Genomic DNA, 24015 nt, shown 5'->3' on the forward strand with positions numbered 1-24015 from the left:
GCACCCCACCTTCTCCCAGATTCTAAATGGGAAAGGCCTGCTTTGGGTTCACTGCTGTGACTAGAGGGGATATAACATGAAAAATTAAACATGAAAATAAGGTTAGTAATGACCATGGAAGTGATATATTAGTTTAATTAGCTAAAGTAGCAAAATTTTTACAGAAACTTGACTACTGAGTTTTCTTGTGAAATTCTCCTTACCACAGTCCAGTTGTCCCTTTTCCAGGCAGTATTAGCAGAGAGGATGGAAATCTGCCTTGACAGTTCATCTCCTTATTTGCAAATTAGAATCTCAGCTCGGCCCTGAGTCACCTAGTCAGCAAGCTTAAATACCTGCCTGACTTTGACCTCGTGTCATAAGATACAACAGTGCTACAAGGTAGAAACGGCAGAGGAAGGACGAGGTTCTTCTCTAGAACAGGCCTACCATTTATAGCCAAAATGCTGAGAATATATTTTGAAAATGTCTGCTGGATCAGCAAGATTTTAATATTACACTAATTATTGTTCCTATTAAACATTATTCCTACTAATGCTACTTGACAGTGACACTGTAAATGACAACCCCATATAACCCTCATGCTGCTGGTATACATTTGGGTACTCAGAGAATCTTCCCGAAGGGCCTGGCTGGACTGACACAATGGGGACTTTTCTCCACAAAACCCAGAGAGTCCAGAAGGAAGATGGAAGCTAAAAGGGCTAGGAAATCATTCTGGGCTCTGGAATGACAATCTGCTGTTTGATTTCTTACAAATCAAACAGAACCTAACCTCCCCAGACTCCCACAGATGCCACCACAGTCCTCTGAAATAGTGGCCATAGTTTTAGCTCTTGGTGATTTCTTTTGATTCAGAATAACTCCAGTTTATGTGTTTGCATTTTGTCAAGCAGACAGTTTGCAGCAGCTTTAGAGGATCTGAACGAGGCCATCAAGCTGTGTCCAAACAACCGTGAAATCCAGAGACTCCTGATAAGAGTGGAGGAGGAGTGTAGACAGATGCAGCAGCAGCAACAGCAGCCACCACCACCATCACAGCAGCCTCAGCAGGACTTACCTGAAGAAACAGAGCCTGAACCACAACATGAAGATATATATTCTGTCCAAGACATATTTGAGGAGGAGTACCTGGAACAGGATGCTGAGAATGTTTCCATTGGCCTCCAGACAGAGGCTCGACCCAGCCAGGGGCTGCCAATAATCCAGAGCCCACCCTCCTCTCCAGCTCATCGGGATTCAGCCTACATCTCTAGTTCACCTCTTGGCTCTCATCAGGTTTTTGACTTCCGGTCCAATAGTTCTGTAGGTTCCCCTACTAGGCAGGGATATCAGTCCACCTCGCCTGCTCTTTCTCCAACTCACCAGAACTCTCACTACAGGCCTAGTCCACCACATACTTCCCCAGCTCATCAGGGTGGATCTTACCGTTTCAGCCCCCCTCCTGTGGGAGGGCAGAGCAAAGAATACCCAAGCCCTCCCCCTTCCCCTCTCCGGAGAGGCCCTCAGTATCGGGCTAGCCCTCCAGCTGAGAGCATGAGTGTCTATAGATCCCAGTCAGGTTCACCCGTGCGCTATCAGCAAGAAACAAATGTTAGTCAGCTTCCTGGCAGACCAAAATCTCCATTATCCAAAATGGCCCAGCGGCCATACCAGATGCCTCAGCTTCCTGTAGCAGTTCCCCAGCAAGGGCTCAGGCTGCAGCCCGCCAAGGCCCAGATTGTGAGAAGTAACCAGCCCAGCTCAGCAGTTCATTCAAGCACTGTCATCCCTACAGGGGCCTATGGCCAAGTAGCCCATTCCATGGCCAGTAAATACCAGTCTTCACAAGGAGATATGGGAGTAAGTCAGAGCCGGTTGGTTTATCAAGGGTCAATAGGGGGAATCGTAGGGGATGGGAGACCTGTGCAGCATGTCCAAGCCAGCCTGAGTGCGGGTGCCATCTGTCAACATGGAGGGTTGACCAAAGAAGACCTTCCACAGCGACCTTCCTCTGCATATCGAGGTGGCATGCGATACAGCCAGACACCACAGATTGGGAGAAGCCAGTCCGCATCCTATTACCCAGTCTGTCACTCAAAACTAGATCTGGAACGCTCCTCCAGCCAACTAGGTTCCCCTGACGTGTCTCATTTAATCAGAAGACCTATAAGTGTCAACCCTAGTGAAATCAAGCCCCACCCACCAACCCCCAGGCCATTGCTGCACTCCCAGAGTGTGGGCCTTCGCTTTTCTCCATCTAGCAATAGCATCTCCTCCACCTCCAACCTAACTCCTACTTTCCGGCCTTCTTCCTCAATTCAACAAATGGAGATCCCACTGAAACCGGCATATGATAGGTCATGTGACGAGTTGTCACCCGTGTCTCCCACTCAGGGAGGTTACCCCAGTGAGCCCACCCGATCCAGGACCACACCATTCATGGGGATCATAGATAAAACAGCCCGGACTCAACAATACCCCCACCTTCACCAGCAGAATCGGACCTGGGCAGTGTCATCAGTCGATACCGTTCTCAGTCCCACGTCTCCAGGCAACCTGCCTCAACCCGAGTCCTTCAGTCCACCGTCATCCATCAGTAACATTGCCTTTTATAACAAAACCAACAATGCACAAAATGGCCATTTGCTGGAGGACGATTATTACAGCCCACATGGGATGCTGGCTAATGGGTCCCGTGGAGACCTCTTGGAGAGAGTCAGCCAGGCCTCCTCCTATCCTGATGTGAAGGTTGCTCGGACCCTACCTGTGGCTCAGGCATACCAGGACAACCTGTACAGGCAATTGTCCCGGGACTCGCGACAAGGGCAGACATCGCCTATCAAACCAAAGAGACCATTTGTGGAGTCTAATGTTTAAAAGACGTTTGTTGGAGTGAGACCCGTATGTTTTCACTGCACACATTTTCAGGCTTGGTTTCCACATTTGAGGTAGTTCTCTGGCTTAATTTCTCATGTAGTTTCTGTGTGGTGTTCAGAGGTGGCAGCCCACATGCTGAAATCCTTTGCATGCAGCCGACTGGGAAGCTGGCCTCAGTGAGCCAGGACTTCAGTTTCTCTTGTCTGTGCCCTAGCCACATGCTCTCTCCCTCCCTCTCTTCCAATGCCAACGAGGAGATTTTTGTGCCGTGTGCTTTAACCCAGGGAGATCAGACACACTGGTCAGCTTTTTCCAGGAGACAATCGCTTTCACTGATGTTCTTGTTGTATAAATGTCTTTTTCTTTTTCTAAAAAGTAAGATGTTCTTGTTCGTTTTCTTCTAGGAACTTTAGAAAGAGTGTGATGCCCCTTTGCCTTTGCATTCTTATCCAGTATTACCAGATAGCCAACCCCAGTGCATTCCTGTGTCATGGCCTCCTCCCGCTCACTGCAAGCTCCCCGCAGTCATCAGGTCCAGAAGGTTGCTTTGCACTGCTGCTGGCCTTCCTATGGGGCAAAAGGATCTAGGAGAGAGAGAAGAAAAAGAAGAACTAAGTCTGTTAAATGGAAAGAAAACCCCAGTATAGCTATTTGAAATGTCACTCCATTGATTTTCCAAGAGGCATTTTAAGACCATTTAGAAAACAACCAGCCCTTTAAAAATGTTGGTCAGCCAAGTAAAATCATTGAGAACTCTGGGTATTTTTAAATAATTCACTAAGAATTTTTCTGCATGTTTTTAACAGCTAACCCCTAAAAACTACTGATTTTCTAGAGGTAGAGAAGGGAATCGATACATAGAAAGACAGAAGGAAAAAAAAAGATAGGAGTTTTCTGTATCTCAGTTGAAAGGCTACAGAAACTGGAATAAGTCTCCTTTTTAGATCAGGAAACATCATTGAGTATCAGATTCTTCAAAACAAACTGTTCCAATGGCCGCTGATGCAGTAACCCTGTTAGCTGCATCTTCACTGGAATCCAGCTCTGTTCTGCTGGCCCTTTTTTTTTTTTCAAACCCAGCTGTGAAGAAAGTTGTTCTTCAGGAAGCTAACTGGATGCTCTCGGGACCATAAGACATTCCCCAGCGTTTCCATCTAGGGCCATTCCCTTCCATGCCAGTTGTTACCTAATTCCATATGTAGACCTAGAGTTTCATTGTCTACTATCAAAGAAATTGTGTCTTGTTGTAGGAGCACTGGGGTGATACTTGAATATGAGAAACAACAAAGTGTTCAGGAGCAACGACAAACCCCTTTCAGCTCTGTTTTGTAGCCGGGGGTAGGGGCACAAGACAGACAACAGGTCTCTTCTCCCATCACTGTCTGTACATCTGGGTCTTACAGTTGTTTGTTAATCTAACATTTGAGAGACTGAGGCCACTAAGAGATGGATAGCAAAATTGCAGAAACCAAAGCCTTAGCATGTTCCTGGCACTAACTGGCCATAAGCTCTTAAAACTAAGCATCTCAAGCCAACAAACAGCTAAAACTAAACAAAGGAACATTATTTGTCTTCTGTTTTTAGGAATCATTCTGCTCTTGTAAATAAAGGGCTACAGAAAGAGCAGTTCCCTGAGTAAAATCCAGCTTTTGACTACTCCTTTCCACGTTCTCTGAAAGGAACAAAGCTGAGACCAGAAATGTTTCTTTACTAATTTAGATTCTATCAAGTAGATGGACCCCCCCCCCTCAGCGCCCCCAAGCCTAAAGCAGAGCAGGACTCATCTGAACCAGACACTTTGCACTCTGATGTATAAGGATTGCCTCCTACTCCAACACCATTGTGAGCATCAGTGGCCTCGACCTACCTACCCATCCACCCATTTATCCATCCATCTATCTGTATCATGTCTTTTCATCTCCCACATCAGCAAGATGATAGGTTTAGCTGTAGTATTAACCTGTAGAGCTGCGAACCCACTTGAGGCTTCTCAGCTCCCCTTCTGCCCAAGGCCTCAGCCCTGTTGGTCTCTCAGTATCTTATCCCTTTCAAACCATCTCCCAGTGGGGCACTGCTATATTCTAAAGAACTTCTGTCTACTAGAAAAGAGTCCCTACCTGTCCAGAGCGTCATGCACACCACTTACTTCTCCAAGTAGTTTGGGAAGGTCATTTGGTCTTACAATGACGCCACTGATATCACTCCTCCACAGGGTCTCTCTCTGGGTTTTCCAGGAAAAAAAAAGATTTATTATCTCTGCCTCACTGCGCAAAACACCTAAAATATCAGCAGTCAAATGTGATTCTTTTTTAGCCATCATAAGAGAGTGAATATCATGACTGGGTGCCAGTGTTCTTGACTAGAAAACGCCAGCAGGAGCTTCCTAGGGCAGGAGACCAGAGTCTTCTTTTGGGAGCCGACTGCCTGTGCCCTGTTTTGCTACTTCACTGCCATAGGACGATCTTAGTACTGTATTTTAGAGACGCCCCTTCCTTAGCAACAGGCATCTGCCAAATCAATGTCTGGCTTTGGGTGGGAGGAAAATTTTTCAAATGAAACTGGCAAGTTCTGCTCACCCAACTCACATCATCCGGAAATGGAAACTGGTGATAAACTTCAGCTTACAGGTTTCTCACCAAAATGTGTGTTCCGTTTCTCAGAATTCTTGCACTAGTGGGTTTCCATCACATCATGTCTAAAAATGGGTGCACTTTACTGTTTGAATTTGTAACTGATAAATACTGGATATTTAAGTGTGAGTAGTGTCTTCATTAGAAATTAGCAGAATCGCTCTTGTCTTAGTGTATTTTTGAGGGAAAAAAAAAACAAGGAAAAGAAAGAAATCAAGCAGTGGGTACACTTATAGCACAAGAAATAACTTGTATATAAGCATCAAAAAGACTAAGAATTTTTAAAACTTAAAAAATATTTGCAGTGATTTTAAAGTGCTTTTCCAGCAATTTTCTTAGGGACTCCTGAGACATGGTTACTTTATTTACTGGATCAGTAAGGCACACAACAATTAAAAATTAATGTTTATTTACAAAGTAAAGGGAAAGCCTATATAACATGAGAATTTGGCACGGACAAAATGGAGACCATTTTGTATCTGCTGTTGTATCTGTCCGGGTTGTAGATGTGCGCTATTAAAGTCCCAAGTTAATAGAGCACAAACCCTTCTTGTTCCTCTCCCATGTACCCCTTTTTAGATGTGTTTAACTTAAACTTGATGGCTCAGGAAAATTCCACTAATTAGAATCATGTACAGTATTCCAGGTCGTCCAGATATACCAGTTGGCTGATTTTAGTTAAGCCTGGATTATTCTTAAACACTTTTCCTAAATTATTGTGAACAGAACAGCTTAGACAAAGGTGTTCTCCATCCTTATATTGTATAGTAGTTTATGAACCCCCCTCTAAATATTGGTATTTTTATATTCCAGAGATGTACCCAATAGAAAAGTTAAAACCAGTATCTAATTTAATATCCATAAGTATTTTTCCTTAGACTTTATGGGATATGTGGACGTCACTTGTGCTTCACCATACTTACCGCTAGGTGTCACTGTGGCTCTGCAACGTGCTTGTCTGGTAGCAAAGAATGGCTATGCCCCCTCTGGAGGGGCTGCATCCAGGGCGGCAGGCAGGCCTATAGACTGTGAGGTTCAGGAAGAAGGGGACTAAGGCCTGAGGGAGTCTTCAATCAACTCTGCCAGTTGTAGCAAGACAGACTCTGAATGCTACCTGCTTAGAACCTTCAGCCAGGTAAAGGCTGGGAGAAGGTTGAGTAGAACTCCCTTGCTCTGATGGATGGGTGGGTATGTGGAGGACCCTTTTCTTCCCCCATGAGCATCCCTCCTTTCAGTTCTTCTCAGCATCCAACTTTTATTTATAACTCTAAAAGTCATAGTCGAGTGGTTTGTTTCAAAGATAGTTATTTTTTTACTGCAGAAATGCCTTGGATAAAACCAGTTCACTGAATCTTTACCACAAAATGGAACAGGCTCCCCCAGGAAGCAGGATGTGCCACCCCCGTGCCCATCTCCTGTTGAGGCTCCCAGTGTTCAGCAGCCTCACTCACTCACCCTGCCTGCCTATCCTTGGGCTGCCCACTTCTCAAGAAGCCGACCTTCGAAGCGCCACACCCAGGGCCCTGCCTCCCTGCGCGCGCTTGCTGGAAGGTGTGGCTTCTCCTTTTCCTCTAGGAACTCCAGACCGACCATCTACCATGACTAACAATGAACAAAGGGCTTAGGGGTAAGAGCTACCTACAAAGACGCGTCATGGAAACCTTCACCATGCAATGCCTTGAACTTGGCTCTGGCTGCTCCCAAGGAAAGGTGGCTGGCTGGGGGCCTGGACACAAGCACAATGGGGCTGGTGAGCCACTGTGCAGAGCTACTTGAATAATCACTGGGTCTTCATCAACTCCTTTTGTAATACAGACCACTCAAGGGCTGAAGTGTTGGTGACCTTCATTTCGGTGTCCAATGCCTCACAGCAGCTGAACCACCCTGAGATGCTTGTGGCCACATGATGGTCACAGTCAGAGCTTTGAAAGTCAGTACCAAATGAACGTATAATTGGACACCAAAAATCAAGTGTTACTTTCATGTCTCCTTACCCTATCATTTCTTCCCACTGACTCTGTGATCCCTACACTTGGCTGAGCAGTCAGGTTGCAGCTGGAAGCATGGATATGCAGGCCAGCATGGTTGGGGGGGGGGGGGGCGGGGGGGATGTTGTTTTCAGACAGACCTACTCTGTGGAAAGAAAGTGACCTAGCTGCTTGTTTTTGTAGCACTTGATGGCTGAATTTGTCTTTCACTAATCACTAACCAGAAAATCTGGCTAGGACTCAACTCATATCCTTTAGTCCCCAGGACCAGACAGAGAGTTAATTCTGGAAAATTCAGTACTTGAATGTACCTGCCTTACTGTGTACCAATTTGCTGGAGAAAAAGAAAAAAAAAAAAATTTTAAGTTAGAGATGCTGGCTCTAGATCTCTGCTTCCTTCACAGGTTATTTTGGAACTCCTGTAAGTTACACTTCCTGTCCTGATTTCTTGTTTTTACCTTTGGCTGATTCCTGCTGAGTGGGGCCAGTTCCTTGTCAGGCTCAGGGCAGGTGCCATTCTCAGGCATGGCCTCCTTTCCATCTAGCGCAGCATCTGTGTCTCTGTTCTGTCTCCTCCAAATCTAAGATGATTTTAATTAGTACAGACATGTACAGTCTACAATTAAAGAGTGATTTGTACTAATATGATTTTGATTCTTCCTCTTTGCTGTCCTTTCAAGACACTTGCTGGAAAAAGCTTTAATGCACTTAGTTTTCCTTTAGGTTTTCTATAACTCAGATGTAAAAGACTTTCTCTGTACAGTATATTATCCAATGCATGTTTGTTCTCTATCCTGATATATTGAACACCACACAGTTGTGAACTCGTGCAGTGGGGATGCCCCACACCCAGCGGAGGCCTCTAGCCCCGTGCATAAGGAAGACATTTTCCTTCGCTGTACTTGCTTGAGCAGTTTTCTTGTCTGTACATGTGAGCTGTGTGAGATAGATGTGAAAAGTTCAAATGAATGCATTTTCCTGCCCCATGTATACAGAGCGTCATCTGTACAATGAACTGTATGTACGAAAGCAAATGTACTTATTTATAAACGGTTAACACTTGGAAAAACCTGGTGCTGTGCTGCTTTTCTCCTTCTACTCTGCCCAGGGAGAACCTGGGGGTGAGGACACCACCCCTGAGGAAGACCTTGGCCAAATTTCTGATGGTTTGGGCCTAGCCTACTGTTACTGGTTCAGCATCATCCCCTTCCTGCATCTCTTCACCAAGCCAAGCCATTGAGTATCTCAGTGATGGGCACTCACGGGAGCGAGCTGTGGACACAGTGACAGCTCTAGGCCTTGGCAAAGCCTCTCCTCATGCCTAGTTTCAAAAAATAAAAAGGCTTTTCTAGCCAGGTGCCAGTAGCTCATACCTGTAGTCCTGGCTAATCAGGAAGTTGAGATCTGCGAGTCACAATTCCAACCCAGCCTGAGGAAGAAGATCCATGATTGTTATCTCCAATTAACCACTAAAAAGCTGGAAGGAGAGCTCTGGCTCAAATGGCAGGGCACTAGCCTTGGGCACATAACGACAGGGACAGTGCCTGGGCCCTGAATTCAAGCCCCAGGTCTGGCAAAAAAAAAAAAAAAAAGGCTTTTCCATGGAACCTGCTGCACACTGTTTAAAAATTCAGGTGTCTCATTCTTGCCTAGGCTGGCCCTGAGCTGCTGCACTCAAGCCATCTCCCCCATCCTATTACCTCCCCCTTGTAAGCTTGGCCTATAGGTGCAGGCCACCAGGCCTGAGTGCTCTTGCTTCATTTTGTATAACCACCTTCCCAAGTCCCATGGTTGCAGGGAGCTGCCAGCCAGACTGTCCAGTTGAGAGTCTGAGGATGCAGTGGGGTGGCCCACACTGAACATCCCAACGCTAAAACTGGACAGAGCTAGAGGCTCACACCTTCCAGTGGCTTCAAGCCTCCTGAAATCTGGCCAGACTTCCAATTCTTGCCATATAGAAAGTAAGCTAGGTAGCTGAGTTGTGAATATAAAGAAAAAAAGAATGGCCCACAGTGAGACATGAAGCCTTTCCTGCCTAACTGAAACCTCTTTGTCTACTTCAGCTACAAGCAAAGAAGGAGACAGCTTCCTCTAGACATCAGATTGTGCTAAATGACATTTTCCTGGGTAACCATATCCACTTTCCCAAGTGACCAAAGCCTACAGAAGCAGAAAATTGCCTGGGCAAGCCCAGTCATCCCAACCCGGATGCCATAATAGCCTTTGAAGAGCAGAGGAGACTCAAAGGAACCACCTGCTTAGTCTGAAAACTATTCAAAAGGAGGGCTGTGCACTGGTGGCTCACACCTGTAATCCTAGCTACTCAGGAAGCTGAGATCTAGAGGGTTGTGGCTCAAGGCCAGAAAAGTGACTACACTCCATCTCCAAAATAACCAGCAAAAAAAAAAAGGTTGGAGCCATAACTCACATATTAGGGCTCCAGCGTAGCAATTGTGAGGCTGAGTTCAAACCCAGGTACTAAAGAAAAAAAAAGAGAATAAGTGGTAGCAAAACCCCAGCTTTTAAAGGATTGCTGGGGCATTGGAAGAAAGGCTAAAGGTGAAACAAGAATTTTCCCCGAACTGAATACTCATAGTAGAAGCCAGCAGAACTCAAGAGAGCTTTCAGAAGTTCCTGCTTGCTTCCTCTTCTAACAGAGGCCTTTTTGTCAACTGTAGCTGGCTACTTCTCTGTGTGGGTCGGTGTGTGAAGACTTCCTGCAACCGTCCAGGAAAGGATCGACATAAACTATAGTGCCATCGTCTTTAATCCTTCCCTCTGCCTTCATACTGGCTAGCTCAGTGCCTGAGCATTGTGTGACATGTGCCAAGCCATATACTTTAAATACTTGGAAGAAAATGAAGGTCCACAAGGAAGCCTTGGTTCAAAGAAAGGCTACAGAAAGACCTCTAGGGTCTGGCTTTTCTACTAGCTCCTTAGAAACCAGCTTACAAAGGATAAGGTTGGACAAAGGAAACAACTTAGGATCTGCTATAAGGGCCCCTTAAATAGTGAGCTCCTCAGGAAGGTGTTTTTGTTTTGTTGTTGGGTCATTTGGGAGGTTTGGGAGTTGTTGCCATGCTGGGGATCAAAATCAAGGTCTTGTACTGTGCTAGACAAGCTCATTCGCACTGAGCTACATTCCCAGACCTGTTATTTTAAGATAGGGGTCTGGCAAAGCACTGGTAGCTCATGCCTGTAATCCTAGCTATTCAAGAGGTGAGATCTGATGATCATGATTTGAAACCAACCCAGGCAGAAAAATCCCTGTGTCTCTCATCTCCATTTAGCCAGTGAAAAGTCAGTAGAAGAAGTATGGCTTAAGTGATGTTGGCACCAAAAAAAGGAAAGAAAATGAAAGAATACTGTACTTTGGGGATACTGCAGGCTTTAACCCTTACCAGGCACAGGCAGTGCCACCATCCTAGCAATTCTTTAGGAAAATTGTCTGATACGAGGATGAGCCACTGGGACAACACAACCACCACAGGCCCATTTCAGTCCTGTGCTGGGGGGAAAAAAACCACCACTGACAGTCACATAACCTTCCAGCCCTAATCTGAGAACAATTTCTCTCAACCCTAGGAGAACTGACTCAACCCTAGGAGAACTGCTGGAGCTCCGAGTCCTTCCGTTGCTGTAGTCAATGAAGCTGGCAAGCAGTCTGCTGTAGACATTTATTGATTCATCTGTTGCACATCAGGAGACTGGCTCAAGCAAACATTGAAACCACACACATCTGTTGGGGTCATCTTTGGTCCTTAGTCATCCAGCATACACTTTGGCAAACAGACCAGTTTACAGTCTCATTACAAATGCAGGGTTCCTGTTCTCTGTAGAACCTGGCAAGGGAGATATATGATTGTACATTGGCAGTTTGTCAAAGGGCAAGTTTCCCATGGGTAAATATTTGAGTGTGTATGCCAGTGATCACAGGATTGATAAGACCCCCATTCTTGCCAGGTATACAGTTGATCCTGGGAGCAAAGCATCATCCTGGGAGTGGAGAAGAGATGGAAGAGACTGGGGGAGGAGGCTCATCATTACAAATCTGAGAGACAGATGGCCAATCTGTTTCTCAAAGGCAGCTTTAAGGTAAAAGGCAACTTTCAAAACAATAGGAGTCTGTTTTATTGTATTCCTTAGGTAAACTATATCTGTCCCAAGTTGTCAGCAGTCAGAGAAAATTGTCCTCAAAGTCCAGAAAACAAAGGAAATATATTCACCAAACTCAGGAAAGCACAAGATCAATGTTCTAATCATGTTATTTCTAGACTAAAGCCAAACAGTGACTCAGCTAACAGTACATTAGGGATTGGAGTGATGTGCAGACACCATGGGCCTCATCTTATTCTGTCTTGATCCTAACACCCTGCACATTGGGCCCAGGTAAGGGAGGGGCTCAGCCTCCAGCTCAGAAGCCCCTAGTGGAGCAACATGAGGTTGCTCGTTGCTTAAAAACCTAGAAAGTGTCTGTGCCCTCGGCCTCCTGGACCCTGCCTGAGATGGCCTGAGTGGAAACCAGGGCTAAGCCCAGGCCCTGCCAAAAGGAATCCTGGGACAGGCAGCTGTGAGGCTGCTGCCTCCAAGCAGGCCAGCCTCAGGGGCCAGGGCAAGTATCTCTGAGGCCATGTGCATCTGTTCCCTCCCACTCACACAAAGCCATCCCTCGGCTCATGGGTTAAGGAATAGGAGATTCAAGATGGCAGCTAGGCTGAGACATATCACAGCACTTCCCTGGGCCACTCCCTCTCTTCTCTTGGGGAGCTTTTCTCTGAATGCTAACATACTTGAGACATATCATCACTGGCTCCACTGCCAACAACTCTGCTATACAAAGCAGCAGCCGTTGCTCTTCCCAGCCTTCCCATCTCAGCCCTGGAGTTTCCCTGGCCTCACTACAGGCATCTGCAGCCTGAGAAAGGGCAGAGCCACTCTCCAGCATCTCTAAGGATCTGCCACCATCTGACCCCCAAAGCCTTCCGTATTTGAAGGAGCAGCACAGGGGCACAGGTCTCCTGCAGGCCTTCACAGGAGCCATGCGATACTGCTATCGCTGCAAGGGAGGAGGGAGAACAGGACAAACCCTAACCTAGAGTCTAGCTAAAACAAACCCTATTCCCTACCCAGGCTGCCCATCCTCTGCCCAGGGACATGGAGACAGCCTCGGTAAGGGTGAACAAAAAGACACCTATGGGAACCCCACAGAATGGAAGAGCCACCCCTGCCAAGCCCCCGAGGAGGACCAGCCCTCATTGAGAGCTGGGGCTGTCTCCCTCAGTCAGGGTCTTGAAGTCCATGGAAAGAGCTTGCTCTTCAGCCTGGAGAGGCCGCTTCCAGTCGGCTTGAGCCAAGATGTAGACCACAACCACAGCAAAGGAGACCAGCAGCAGGCCCAGCACATTGGCCAGGACCCCCTCGGGCTCAAATGTGCTGTACTTGGACCTGCAGGGGAAGGGAGAAGGGAGAAGCCACCCCAGGGATTCTCATTAGGACGTCATTCTAATCCCCGGTGTTAAAGACACACTGGGTTTGCCAAAACCAATACCAGCCCCTGCATCCCTTCCCAGACAAAAAAAAAAGCCATTGCTGCCTACATCACAGAAAGCTGGCTCCGTAAATAAACATCCTGTGAAGCAGAGGCTGCAGGCCTGCACTTGCTGCCCGAGTATACTCACCCCAGTTTAAACAGTAGCGCCTCCTTTAGGCCAAGCAGGGCTGTGCCCACAGATAGGAGGAAGATGGTGGCTCCGAAGAAGATGTGCTGAGGGCGGTAGCGGCTCCGGAGAGAAAATGAAGCTCCAGGGAACAGGAAGAAGCTGAAGCCCACAAGCCACTAGAAGAAAAGGAGAGGTGCTGGCCACTGGCCTGCCCCAGACCCTGCCAGGGACCCTGCCTTGCCTCTCCCACCTGGGTATCCCTTCTTAAGAAGCTTTTGCCTTGAGGCTTTAGACCTATGGCAATTCATCACCCTGTGTGAGAGGGAGTGAGACTAAACACAGGCTAGGTGGGCAGGAAGGGAGAAAGGGCCCAGGGCACCCTGACCTGTAAAATCCTAGTTTTGCTTCCATTTCAGCCTCTAAAGGCAGCTCCAACTGGACTAACCAACTCTCATCTTTGGGCATGCATCCTGGAAAATGGGCCACTCCTCCACTCCCCTCCTCTACCTCCTGCATCCCTTGTGGCCATGGACCTGGGGCACTGGAAGAGCTCACCTGTACAAAGTAAAGAACAAAGACAAGCAGCCCACACCAGCTGTGCAGGCTGTACAGGTCCGCATAGCCCTTCTTCTTGTGATAGTCGAACACAGCTACCAAGCCTGGACCAAAAACAGGGGCCTCGTGAGGATAGAGTTGGATGTGGAAAAGGGTGGGATGACCTGAGGGAAGCCGCCTGGCCAGAACTTCTGGGCTCTGGTCCAGCCCTTCCTGCCAGCACCCAGTGTCCGGGCCTGGGATGCCTGTGGGGGAGGGGGGTGGGGAGCCAGTGTCCTGGCCTGGGACGCCTGTGGGGGAGCGAGTAGGGAGTGTACAGCTCCAGAAAAGGTACAGTGTGTGATCAGAGGCTGTGCCCGAGCCCAAGCAGCAGGTGGGACAAGGGAAGGCTATGCCAGGAACTTACCCACCAGGGCAATGACGAATGCAAAGACATGCAGCAGCCCGTGCAGCACCTTGGTTGTGCGTTTGGCCTCTTTTCTGAAGACGCGGTAAACCAGCAGGGCTTACAGGAAGGAGAGAGAGAGCATAAGTCGCAGTAGGCAGGTGCTGGCCAAGCAGCCAGGAGGCTCATGCCAGCAGACATGGATCAGAGTTAAATGCAAGGACGGCAACCATCTTTGGATGAGAACAGGATAACAGAGGGCTCGCTGGAGCCTCCGGCAGCCCCTGGCCTTTACACTACCCCATCATGCACATCATGCACATTCAGAGACCAGGATAGAAGGCTTTTCCACAGGTTCTGCCACTACAAGAGGCTGCAAAGGCGGGGCTCTGCCCTCAGTCTTCACCCACAGGCCCAGCAACACCCTCCCTCCACCCCTCCACTTCTTGCCAGGTGTCCAGTGAATTTATTCATTGGGGCATTTTGGGCTAGTCATGCAGTGACAACACCTTTTAGTGATGTTGCTTCTTAGAGAGTCCAGTGCTGAAGCCGAAGGGTCACTTCCTTCGGCAAAGCAGGCTCCAAGTTCCTAAACTGGACCTGCCATCCTCACCTAATCCCCACTGCTTGGTGGGCAGGGCCAGGGTCCTTAGGGTTGCCTCCTAGGATCTGCTGCTCTTAGTGGCTGCCACCAGGACCGCCTCTAGGAAGAGATCCAGATCCCTGGGTCTCTAGCTTGCCAGTTGGGTGCAAACTAAACATGCCTGGCTCCCATCCCAGGAAAAGGAGCTCTAGCTCAGCCAAGTCCAAGTGCAACAATCTACATATGCACACACTCCTGCTGCTTCTCCCACTTAGCCACCCTGGAGACAGCCTACCTCACAGTCAAGCCCTGGCTGTCTGCTCTGGAAGAGGAGTGTGTATGTCTGTCTGTGTCTGTGCGTGCATGCACACACACAGATGCCCCTTGCAAAAGCAGGAAGGGAAAGTGCTAGCCAATTACAGGGCAGCTGCCACCCACTAACCTCTGGGCCAAGGTTTAAACTCTCCCCAAGTTCTATCCCAGCTTCCTTCTTTCTTTTCTAGAATCTTTGATTTGTCAAACTGGAAGAGACCTCCCCGGGACCACCACAGCTGAGGCAGCTCTCAGGAGCTGGCCCCATGGAGACTCACCATCACCCTGCAGGAAGATCATGCCAATGACCATGCAGAGGGGGTGCACGTTAAACTGCAGCACGTTTTCCCAGGCAATGCCCCCTCGGTACAGACCCAGCCAGGCCCCAGTCACAGCCACCACAGTCAGGCCCAACAGCTGAGAGAAGGCCACATAGTATGGTAGTGCCCTGGGGGTGGGCATGGGGCTGGCACTGCCGTCCATGCTGAGGCTGCCTCTGCAGGAAAGACAAAGCTCAGAGGGGCAGAAAAATTCATCCATCTCTACACAGCTCCTCTTCTACCTCCTCTGCCCCTGTGCTGACTGCACACCCACCCCCTAGACCCAGCTCAGCCGGAGGCCCAGCCTGTCTACCCACCCAGACAGAGTCTCAATCGGGTTCCATGTGCAAGGATGTGAACGTGGGCACCATGCGTGAGCTGTACTGTTTCAAGAGGCCTTGGGTTTTCTTGGGTTAGGCTGAGAGGCAAATGATGAGACATGGGCGAATTCCTTGAAGGTACTGTCCCCAGATGGATGGAAAAGCACAGCTGAGGCGATCAATGGCCGCCTGACCCCTCCCTGACTTCTCAACTCCAAGTCTTGATAAAGAGGAGTCCCCCCACCATTACCCCCATCCCTCCCAGGGCCAGCCCTGGCAACCCATAGCTGACTATCCTGTAGAGAAAGTGCGTCCAACCACTAGGGGGCAGGGGAGCCCCAGACCTCCTTCCCTTCCTGTCCACCCAGACCTAGGGCCCATGGAGGAGCTGCTCTACCCACTCAGCTGAGGTGGAGGGCCAAGCCTCACATAGAATTCCCGGCTTGTCATCCATCCACTGACACGTGGGGGGTAGGAGGGAGGGGGGAGCTGCCTGACTTAGATTTCCCCAAGCGAGGCCCCGGGGCAGGCCTGGCCTTGCTGCTCAGGACAGAATCCCACTCTGTACTAAGGGGTTTGCTTTGGAAACAACATTCGCACCCACTGTGGGAGTGTGGCTGTGTTTCTGGAAAATGGCAAGGGAACCTGTCAGAATCCTGAGGAAGAACCTAGCCCACTGCCATCACAGCTGCCGGCCACCTGCCCCTGCAGCAGGGTGCCAGCAGCAAGTGAAGGGACAAACAGAGACAGCGCTGGCCTTCCACAATGGCCCTGCAAGGCTCATGCGAAGCATGCAGTCGCCTCCTGACACCGGAGTTCCACCTACACACCCCAATTCTCTGCCCCCCGCTGACAACTATTAGCACCTCCACCAATTCAAAAGAAAGGAGGTCAGGCATCAGTGGCTCACACCTATAATCCTAGCTACTCTGGAGACTGAGATCTAGGGAACATGGTTCAAAGCCAGCCTGGGCAAGAAAGTCTGTGAGACTCTTAACTCTGTTTAGCCACCCAAAAGCCAGAAGTGGAGCTGTGGCTCAAGTAGTAGAGCAGTCACATTAAGCAAAATAAGCTCAAGGATAGTGCCCAGACCCTGAGTTCAAGCCCTAGGACCAGCATAGGAAGGAGGGGGGAGGGAGGGAGGGAAAGAGAGAGAGACAGAGAGACAGAGAGAGAGAGAATGAGAGAATGAGAGAAACAGAGAAACAGAATTGAGAGAGAAACAGGGAGAGAGAGAACCTGCATCTGCACACATGGGCTGTACCACTGCTGACTGGTCTCTTCACCACGCCATGGCCAAGAGCCGTTCCCAGGTTCTCACTAGGTCACCACACCAAGCGGCCATCTTTGCACACTTGTCCGTGGAAGGGCCAGGTTCTTTCTCAGTGTTTTGCGGGTTCTCTCAAACCACCTTCCAGAAACACAGCCTGGAGCCACACTCCCACAGAAATGCTATTTCCAAAGCCCTGGCCAACAATGAACCCCTATTTGTAAAACTTTTGTCACTTGCTACCTGTGGCTCTGCATGACTGCAAAATGTCCTCCACTTCTGCCCTTCCTCCAAATCCAGCCCCACTTCTGTGGCCTACCATGCTCCCCCTCCACCTGGACACCCACAGACCTTAAAACGCATCCAAGGTCAAAGTCCTCTCCCATCAACCACCTCCCTCCACCAGCAACAGCCACCGGCCACCACCACCACCACCCTCTGTCTGACAGCCCTGTCATCCCTTTCCTGCCACTAAAATGTCACCTGCAGGAGGAGAGAGGAGGCTCTGGGGTCTAAGCATCAACAACACAACCTTTGGCCTTCCAGGCCTCCATCCCTCCCACCCAGCAACCTGCTCTCTGCTGCCGGCACGCTCTCTGCTGGCACACTCCAGGCCCAGGGTGGCCATCCTGCTCACCACTTTGTCCCCAGCCCCTCCTTCTGTCCCCCACACTCTCCACGCCTCCTTACCCTCTTGGGTTCTGTCTTGTCCACGTCTTGGAGACTGGGAGGGGACTGGCTGTTCTAGGGGACTGTAATGCCTCTCCCTGACTCTCTCAGGGAATACAAAAAGGAGAATGCGGTTCTTCTCAGCGCCCCTGCATCCTCCCCAGGTCACCCTTCCTTATTAGATTCATCTCCAGAGAGCTCAGAGTGCGGGAATCTGATTAGCCCTATCGAGAAGAACAGAAGGAACATTGCCCGAGGCAGGCTGGCCTGCCACAACTTCTTAACACAAGTCAAATACAAAGTGCAGATCCAGGGGTATGGGGTATGTCTGCCTGTGCCAATTAATCTCTCCATGAGGCAGACAGAAACCCAAGCGAGGCTCTCCTCCCAGGGTGATGGATGACCTGTGCCTTAACACTGAACATTCAGTCCTGAGTTCCTGGGACATCCGCTGCCAAGTGCAACTTGCACCTGCCCACCAATGATGACATGGAGCAAGCTGGGCTGGGAGGGGAGGAAGGGGAAGAGAGGAGAGGGGGGACCCAACAGCCAGGGAGCCACAAGCTCTTCACATGAGGATAACGTAAGCCTAACAGGAAAGAGTATAGCCCGCATCCCAAGTTTCAACCAGCAAATATCTGTGCCACTCAACAGTGATGTTTTGTTTTCTTTTTCTTTCTTTCTTTCTTTCTCTTTCTTTTCTTTTTTTTTTTCTTGCTTTCTTTTTCTTTTTCTTTTTTTTTTTTTTTTGCCAGTTCTGAGGTTTGAACTCAGGGCTTGAGCACTGCCCCTGAGCTTCTTTTGCTCAAGGCTAGCACTCTACCACTTGAGCCACAGCACCACTTCTGGTTTTTTCTGTGTATGTGGTACTCAGGAATCAAACCCAGGGCTTCATGCTAAGCAAGCACTCTACCACTAAGCCACATTCCCAGCCCCTGTTTTGTTTTGTTTTCTTGTGCTAGTCCTGGGGTTTGAACTCAGGACTTGAGTGCTGTCCCTGAGCTTTTTTGCTTAAGGATAGCACTCTACCACTTGAGCCACAGCTCCACTTACAGCTTTTTGGTGGTTCGTTGGAGATGGGATTCTCATGGGCTTTCCTGCTGGAGCTGGCTTCCAACTGAGATCCTCAGATCACAGCCTTCTGAGTAGTTAGGATTATAGATGTGAGCCACCAGTGATCTTCAACTGCTTTTTGAGCTCCTACTCTGTGTAGGAGCTAGGTGTTCCTACTAGGTGTCATATAGAGAAGACACAGTCCCTGCCTTCCACCTGGGAACAAGTTACAGCATGTGTACTCTTTGTAATCTTCTGGCCCTTCCCACTACACCTGAGAGAGGTCTGTCTCCTTTCATGAAGGTTGCCCTGTAGTCTGGTCTCCAGCTGGTGATGCTGTCACACTTTCCAGATCCTAAAGCCAATCCAGGTCCTAGCAGCTCTTACTGAGGAGGTTACTTTGCCCCAGAGTCCAATAGTACTCTTCCCCATCTCCCTCCAGCCTCCTGCTCCATACCCACCTACCCCCAATACTGCCATGGTACCAAGTATGGGTGCTGCCTTGCTGCAATCCTAGGAAACAATGGGTAGCAGTGGGTGGGTGGGAGAGAAGTTCAGAAGGGCAAGTGAGCTGAGAGACTGTCATTTGATACCACTAGGGCAGCTCTCCCAGGCCACAGAGCCCGAGAAATCAGGTGAGCAGCCTGGGAGGAAGCCAGACACAAGGGAGGGCCTTTGGAACTACTGGAGTCTTCTGGTATGAAGATGCTACCAGATCTTGGCAAGAGGGGTGGCAGCAAACTCACCCACACCAAGCAAGATCATCTGCCTTAGGTGGGCCTAAGGCCACAGTTAACATTTCCAAGTGTGAGAAGTCCAGACTTACCTGCCCCCCAAAAAAGACAAAATAGTGCTGGGCATGATAGTACACACTTGTAACCCAGCCTGAGGAGGCTGAAGTAGGAGGATCTCAAACTGAAGGCTAGCCTGCACCACATAGTAAAATCCTGTCTCAAAACAAATAGATGAATGGAAAGTCCTGGAGTGGCAGGGATCTCCCCTTGCAATTTGGTTCAGTTCAACATAATGAACAACTCACTGTAGCCAAGGAGGGACTGCACAGATGGACAGCTCTGGGCAGAGCCTGGCTAGGATTACAGGCGTGAGCCACTGGCACCTGACTCCAGGGCATATTTTCAAGCATTGAAACCAGATAAGATATTTGCTTCCCAGTGAGCCAGTGCCCGAGCCACAGTCCTTTCTTTCCCGGTCCTGACTGAATCACCCCTTCCTAACAGGGTGCTCCCACATGGTAAGCTGTTCTTTGCCTCTGTTCTCAGAGCACAACTGTGGGCTCCGGCAATCTCCTCTTCCTCCTCCTCCTCTTCCTCTTTTCTTCCTTTCTTTTTCTGTCCCCAAAGGCTGAGCTGTGAGACCAGAAAGGTTTTCAGTTTCCTGAAAAGGTCAATCAGTCTTGGCTTGATGAGAATTCAGATTTCCATCCCGGGTGTAGGTTAATTCCACACCAAACTTTCTGGGAGCTTGGGGACAGACAAAAGTCTATGCAAATTATAAGTCATTTACTGCTTACACCTGCTTCTTAAGATAAAGAGGTTATTTATCACTTGAGTAAGATTATACCACAATTGGTTTTTAGATTAAGATTGGTGTATAGATTAAGATTGTATCACATTATTGATTCTTGTGACTTCAAGGATATTGTAACCTTACTTTCTGCATGTATGCCCTTGTACCCTATTCAATAGATACCTTGTAAAGCGGGCCCAGGGCACCTGAAGCTGACGGAAAACTTCAGGCCCTCGGTGCCCTAAACCTCAGTTCTATCATGGTGTCCATTACTATTTTGTCCCCAGTCACAGCAGGTTGTGACATGGTTTTTGTTGTTGTTGTTGTTGCTATTGCTGTTTTTTTAAGACAGTGTGTCAAACTATAGCCCAGGCTGGCCTTGAGCTTGAAATTCTCTCACCTCAGCCTCTCAAATGCACCCCACGCCTGGCTCAGACCAGTCTTGCAATCCCACAGTTCCCTGTACACTGCTACTTGCCATCCTCTCTCAGAACAAGATTTGGGAGGGGAGGGGTTTGACAGGTATCTGACAGCTTCTGGAACTTTCTGCTATGACAGTCAAACATACAGACCCCAGCATGTACACGTTACCTGCAGTCAGACGCCCACTTAATATAATCACCAGAGACATAGCTGCCCTGAGGGCCTAACCTGCACGAAGCAGTGAGCTCCCTCCCCATGCCCGCTGTGTTTTATTAAAAGGCAACCAGGTCTAATCACATTATTGAGCACCAGACACTGGACACGTTGCACAGCCCCAGGCAGCAGAGGGCAGAGAAGGGAAGGCTGGCCATTGGGAAGCCTGTTTTAGTCAGGCTTATTGCAGAGGGTCTTAACTGAGTTAGAAAAAGACTGTGACGGGAGTAGGATCTGGATCTTTCTTTGAAGGACGGAAATATCCCAGCTGTCCCAGAACATGATGAGAAAAGGGAAACTGAGGGCTGAGCTGTTGGGCAGGATAATCTCTTACCACCCAAGGTACCTCAGGTAGAAAGCAGGCTGTTCCAGTCAGCATTCAGCATAGAGGGGGTGGGGCTCTCTGCCACTTCTCCCAACTGTTAAAATGAAAAGATTTTCATGTCTCTTAAAATCTGAGGATAAACTTTTAGAGTCAAAGAAAATGTTTTAGTTGTTAATCCAGTCTGGATAAGTTATCCAGATACTTAGATAATTTATCTTTGTACAAATCGAGCTGTAAAATATCATTTTAATTATATCATTTGTAAAGGAAGGACTCCATAAAGGCTGATGTACCTAGAGCTTGTGAAAGGCACAATGCAGCCTGGTAAAATGCAGCCTTACACAATGGGTCAGGTTGTGATTTCAAAGTGGGCTCCACTGTTTAGGACCATGTGCCCCCCAAGCAAGACAAGGCCCCTCTCTGAGGTTGCCTCCTCTCAAGGGGGTAAAGTGGGACACTGAAACCTACCTAAGACTAAGTGGGAGACTCTGCACGCAGGCCTGGTCCAGTGCCTGCCACACGGTAGGCATCAGCCAATTAGCAGCCTAATGAAAACTAAATCTGGCCCAATGGCATCTGCGGAATTACACAGCAGCAGCAATTCGTTGATGCAAGAGTTTTGGAGCCAGCAAGAGCCACCTGGCAGCTGACAGTTCTAAGCCCTCTAATGAATCCACACACCCCTTCTGCCCACCCTCAGTCCCCCACACAACAAACACCCCAGAACAAGGAAACAAGCAGAATAAGCTGCTTTTAATGTATGACATTTCATAGTCACAAAACATTTATGAACTGATTAGACAACAGGGTGCGGTTTTCCCACTGCAGCTGGGGTTTGGAGGTGGTTCGTCTGCCATTAGACAGTTCTCCAGTGCCAAGGGAACCACCCCAAGTTAGGAGAAGCCAGAGCTGAGCCTGCCAGGAGAAGGTGGCCGGGCAGCCACCCGGGAGCGTTCCACATCCGCATTCAGGAGCTCCTCCCACAAAGGGGTGGGGCTGGGGACAGCCTAATTTTCCTGCCTCCATCTAAGGGGGGGGGGGGGGCGGGTGGAGAGAAATCGAAGTCCACGGAGGCTTTGGTTTGGTTTGGTTTTACATTTGCTTTGTAAAGGAGCAGAATGGAAGGACCTAGGATGAAACTTCACTTTATGAATCTTAGAAATCCCTCAAAGACCCTCTAGTGGATCTTCGGAAAAGAAAACCTTCAAAGAACCAGTCTTGGCAAAGGGTCACTAAAGAGGAGAGGCCGGGGAAGCCAGAGTGCGCACAGTCTTGGGGACGGTGACACAGAACGCAGGGAAAGGGCAGGCCGAGAGGGGAGGCGGCCCGGCCGCCAAGCCTGGCGTCCAGAGCAGCAGCAGGGCCCGATCTTCACACAGTTCCGCACCTGCAGTACCCAGAGCTCAGGGTCCCCGTCCCCCAAGGCCAGGGCAGGATGACGCAGACGCTGGGGTGCTGAGAGGCGAAGAGGGGACCCATCTAGCCGCCGGACATTTCAACGCAAGACCCAGCCGAGGGGACCGAGGTGGGGGCCCGGGTTTCCGGAGTCAAAGAACCGTGGTGGCAAAGGCTGGTCGGTCCACTTCCACCCCGCCTTGCTCGAAAACATGAACCACGGGGCCTAGATTGGAACCCGGGGTCGCCAGCAAGTTGGCATTCCCACTTTAGCAACCAGGGGAGCGTAGGGTAGGGGCGTGCGCAAGGCCTGGGTCTGGGGCGGAGGCGCGGAGGGAGGGAGCAGGCTGCGGGCTCCGGGGAGGGGCCGGCCACGCGGGACCCGCGGGCAGGGGGAACCCCCTCCCCGCCCCCCGGGGATGGAGAAGGCAGCACTGCCCGGGAGTCCGCGGAGGACAGCCCGGCCCGCCCGGGAGCGGAAGCCGGTGCGCGCGCGCCCGGTCCCCACTCCCCGCAGCCGGGGTTTACCTGGCCGCCACCCCGCCGGGCCCCCGCCCACCGGAGCGCCCGCCCGCGCCCGCTTCTCCCGGGTTTACGGGCCCGCTTCCCCCGTCTCCCGCAGCTCCTACCTCGTCCCGCCGCGCGGCGCCACCAGCCGGCCCGCGAGCGTCCCCGCGCCGCGCCCGGCCCGCTCGGCCGGTTCCGCGGGCCTCGGCGCGACGGCGTCGCCATGGCGACCGGGCGGCGACGGCGGCGGGTTGGCCGTGGGGAGCTCCACGCGGTGCGCGGGTCACCGGGGGCCCGGAAGTGCCCGCGCCGCGCCGCCCGCTCTCGGGCCCGGTTTGCGGCTGCCCCGCACGGCCCTCGAGCTCTGGGCCTCCCCCTCCCCCACGGCGCCCCGCCGGGCTCTGCCAGACCCCGGGCCGCCGCGCGGAGCCTTGGGGACGCCTCGTGGTGACCCCAGCCCGTGGATCCGAACTCGGGGAACCTTCGGAATCCGGCTCGAGGCCTGCCTTCCGGGGCCCCCACGTTCGGGGATGCGTGGGATCCGCGGCCTGGTGGGTGGGTGGGTGGGGGGTCAGAAGGGATGTCCCCCCCCAGCCTCCCCACTCCTGCTCAGCCCTCAGCTCCGGAGACCGCTAGGTGTCAGGCTCGGCCCAGGCCCACTCGAGGTCAGCCGAGGGGGGAGGGGTTCGCCCTCCTCCCCAGTCTCTAGGGGTGATGCACTTTCCTGGAAGGCTGAGGCTAAACCGCCAGTTTCCATTGTTGACCGATTTTTGCCTCCCATTCTTCCGAGCCAGGGAGCCCCCCTCCAGCTTATTTACACTCAAGGGTAGCCCAGTCTTGAGGATGCACGCAGGCTCTCATGAAGGTCTAGACCTGTTGCCAAGATCTGCCACCTCCTCTGCCCCAAGCACTTAAAGTGAGGAGGTTGCCAAGGCCACGGCTGGAGCCAGGCCCCCTCAGCAGCCTGATCCAGGCCCCTTCTCCAGGAAAGGCTATGGTAGATAAGGAGTGCAGCTCAGAC

The 24015-nt window shown here is 50.4% G+C and overlaps 2 protein-coding genes across 10 annotated transcripts in view; one reads left to right on the forward strand and one right to left on the reverse strand.

Annotated features, from left to right (window-relative positions):
- Positions 1 to 8546, forward strand: part of Tanc2 (tetratricopeptide repeat, ankyrin repeat and coiled-coil containing 2) — a 280297-nt gene extending 271751 nt beyond the window's left edge. For all 6 annotated transcript variants that reach the window (XM_042673733.1, XM_042673734.1, XM_042673735.1 and 3 more), the window contains one exon: positions 897 to 8546. In XM_042673733.1, coding sequence (XP_042529667.1) covers positions 897 to 2859 — 1963 coding nt within the window. In that variant the 3' untranslated portion in view covers positions 2860 to 8546. The remainder of the gene's footprint in view (positions 1 to 896) is intronic.
- Positions 8547 to 11140: 2594 nt separating this feature from the next.
- Positions 11141 to 23168, reverse strand: LOC122103237 (transmembrane ascorbate-dependent reductase CYB561). Of its 4 annotated transcripts, none has more exons than XM_042673740.1 (7): positions 23117 to 23168; positions 21114 to 21186; positions 15251 to 15468; positions 14099 to 14197; positions 13693 to 13796; positions 13156 to 13313; positions 11141 to 12922 (listed from the first exon to the last, which is right to left on the reverse strand). In XM_042673740.1, exons 3-7 carry the CDS (start codon positions 15453 to 15455, stop codon positions 12730 to 12732), a joined length of 759 nt encoding a protein of 252 aa, XP_042529674.1. In that variant the 5' UTR covers positions 15456 to 15468; positions 21114 to 21186; positions 23117 to 23168; the 3' UTR covers positions 11141 to 12729. The 4 variants fall into 4 exon arrangements, with proteins under 4 accessions (XP_042529674.1, XP_042529675.1, XP_042529676.1 ...); XM_042673741.1 differs by having other exon boundaries at positions 21102 to 21186; XM_042673742.1 differs by lacking the exon at positions 21114 to 21186 and having other exon boundaries at positions 23117 to 23167.
- Positions 23169 to 24015: the final 847 nt, after the last annotated feature.

The sequence above is a fragment of the Dipodomys spectabilis genome, unplaced genomic scaffold, assembly GCF_019054845.1.
Source record: "Dipodomys spectabilis isolate Male_0828 unplaced genomic scaffold, ASM1905484v1 ptg000018l, whole genome shotgun sequence".
NCBI lineage: Eukaryota > Metazoa > Chordata > Mammalia > Rodentia > Heteromyidae > Dipodomys > Dipodomys spectabilis.

Excerpts from the sequence above, each read along its gene's own strand:
- LOC122103237 (XM_042673740.1), bottom strand. The coding sequence starts at position 15,455 with ATGGACGGCAGTGCCAGCCCCATGCCCACCCCCAGGGCACTACCATAC. Across the intron at positions 14,198-15,250 it reads GATCTTCCTGCAGGGTGATG|CCCTGCTGGTTTACCGCGTC; the intron begins GTGAGTCTCCAT and ends CCTTCCTGTAAG. Across the intron at positions 12,923-13,155 it reads GCGCTACTGTTTAAACTGGG|GTCCAAGTACAGCACATTTG; the intron begins GTGAGTATACTC and ends CTTCCCCTGCAG.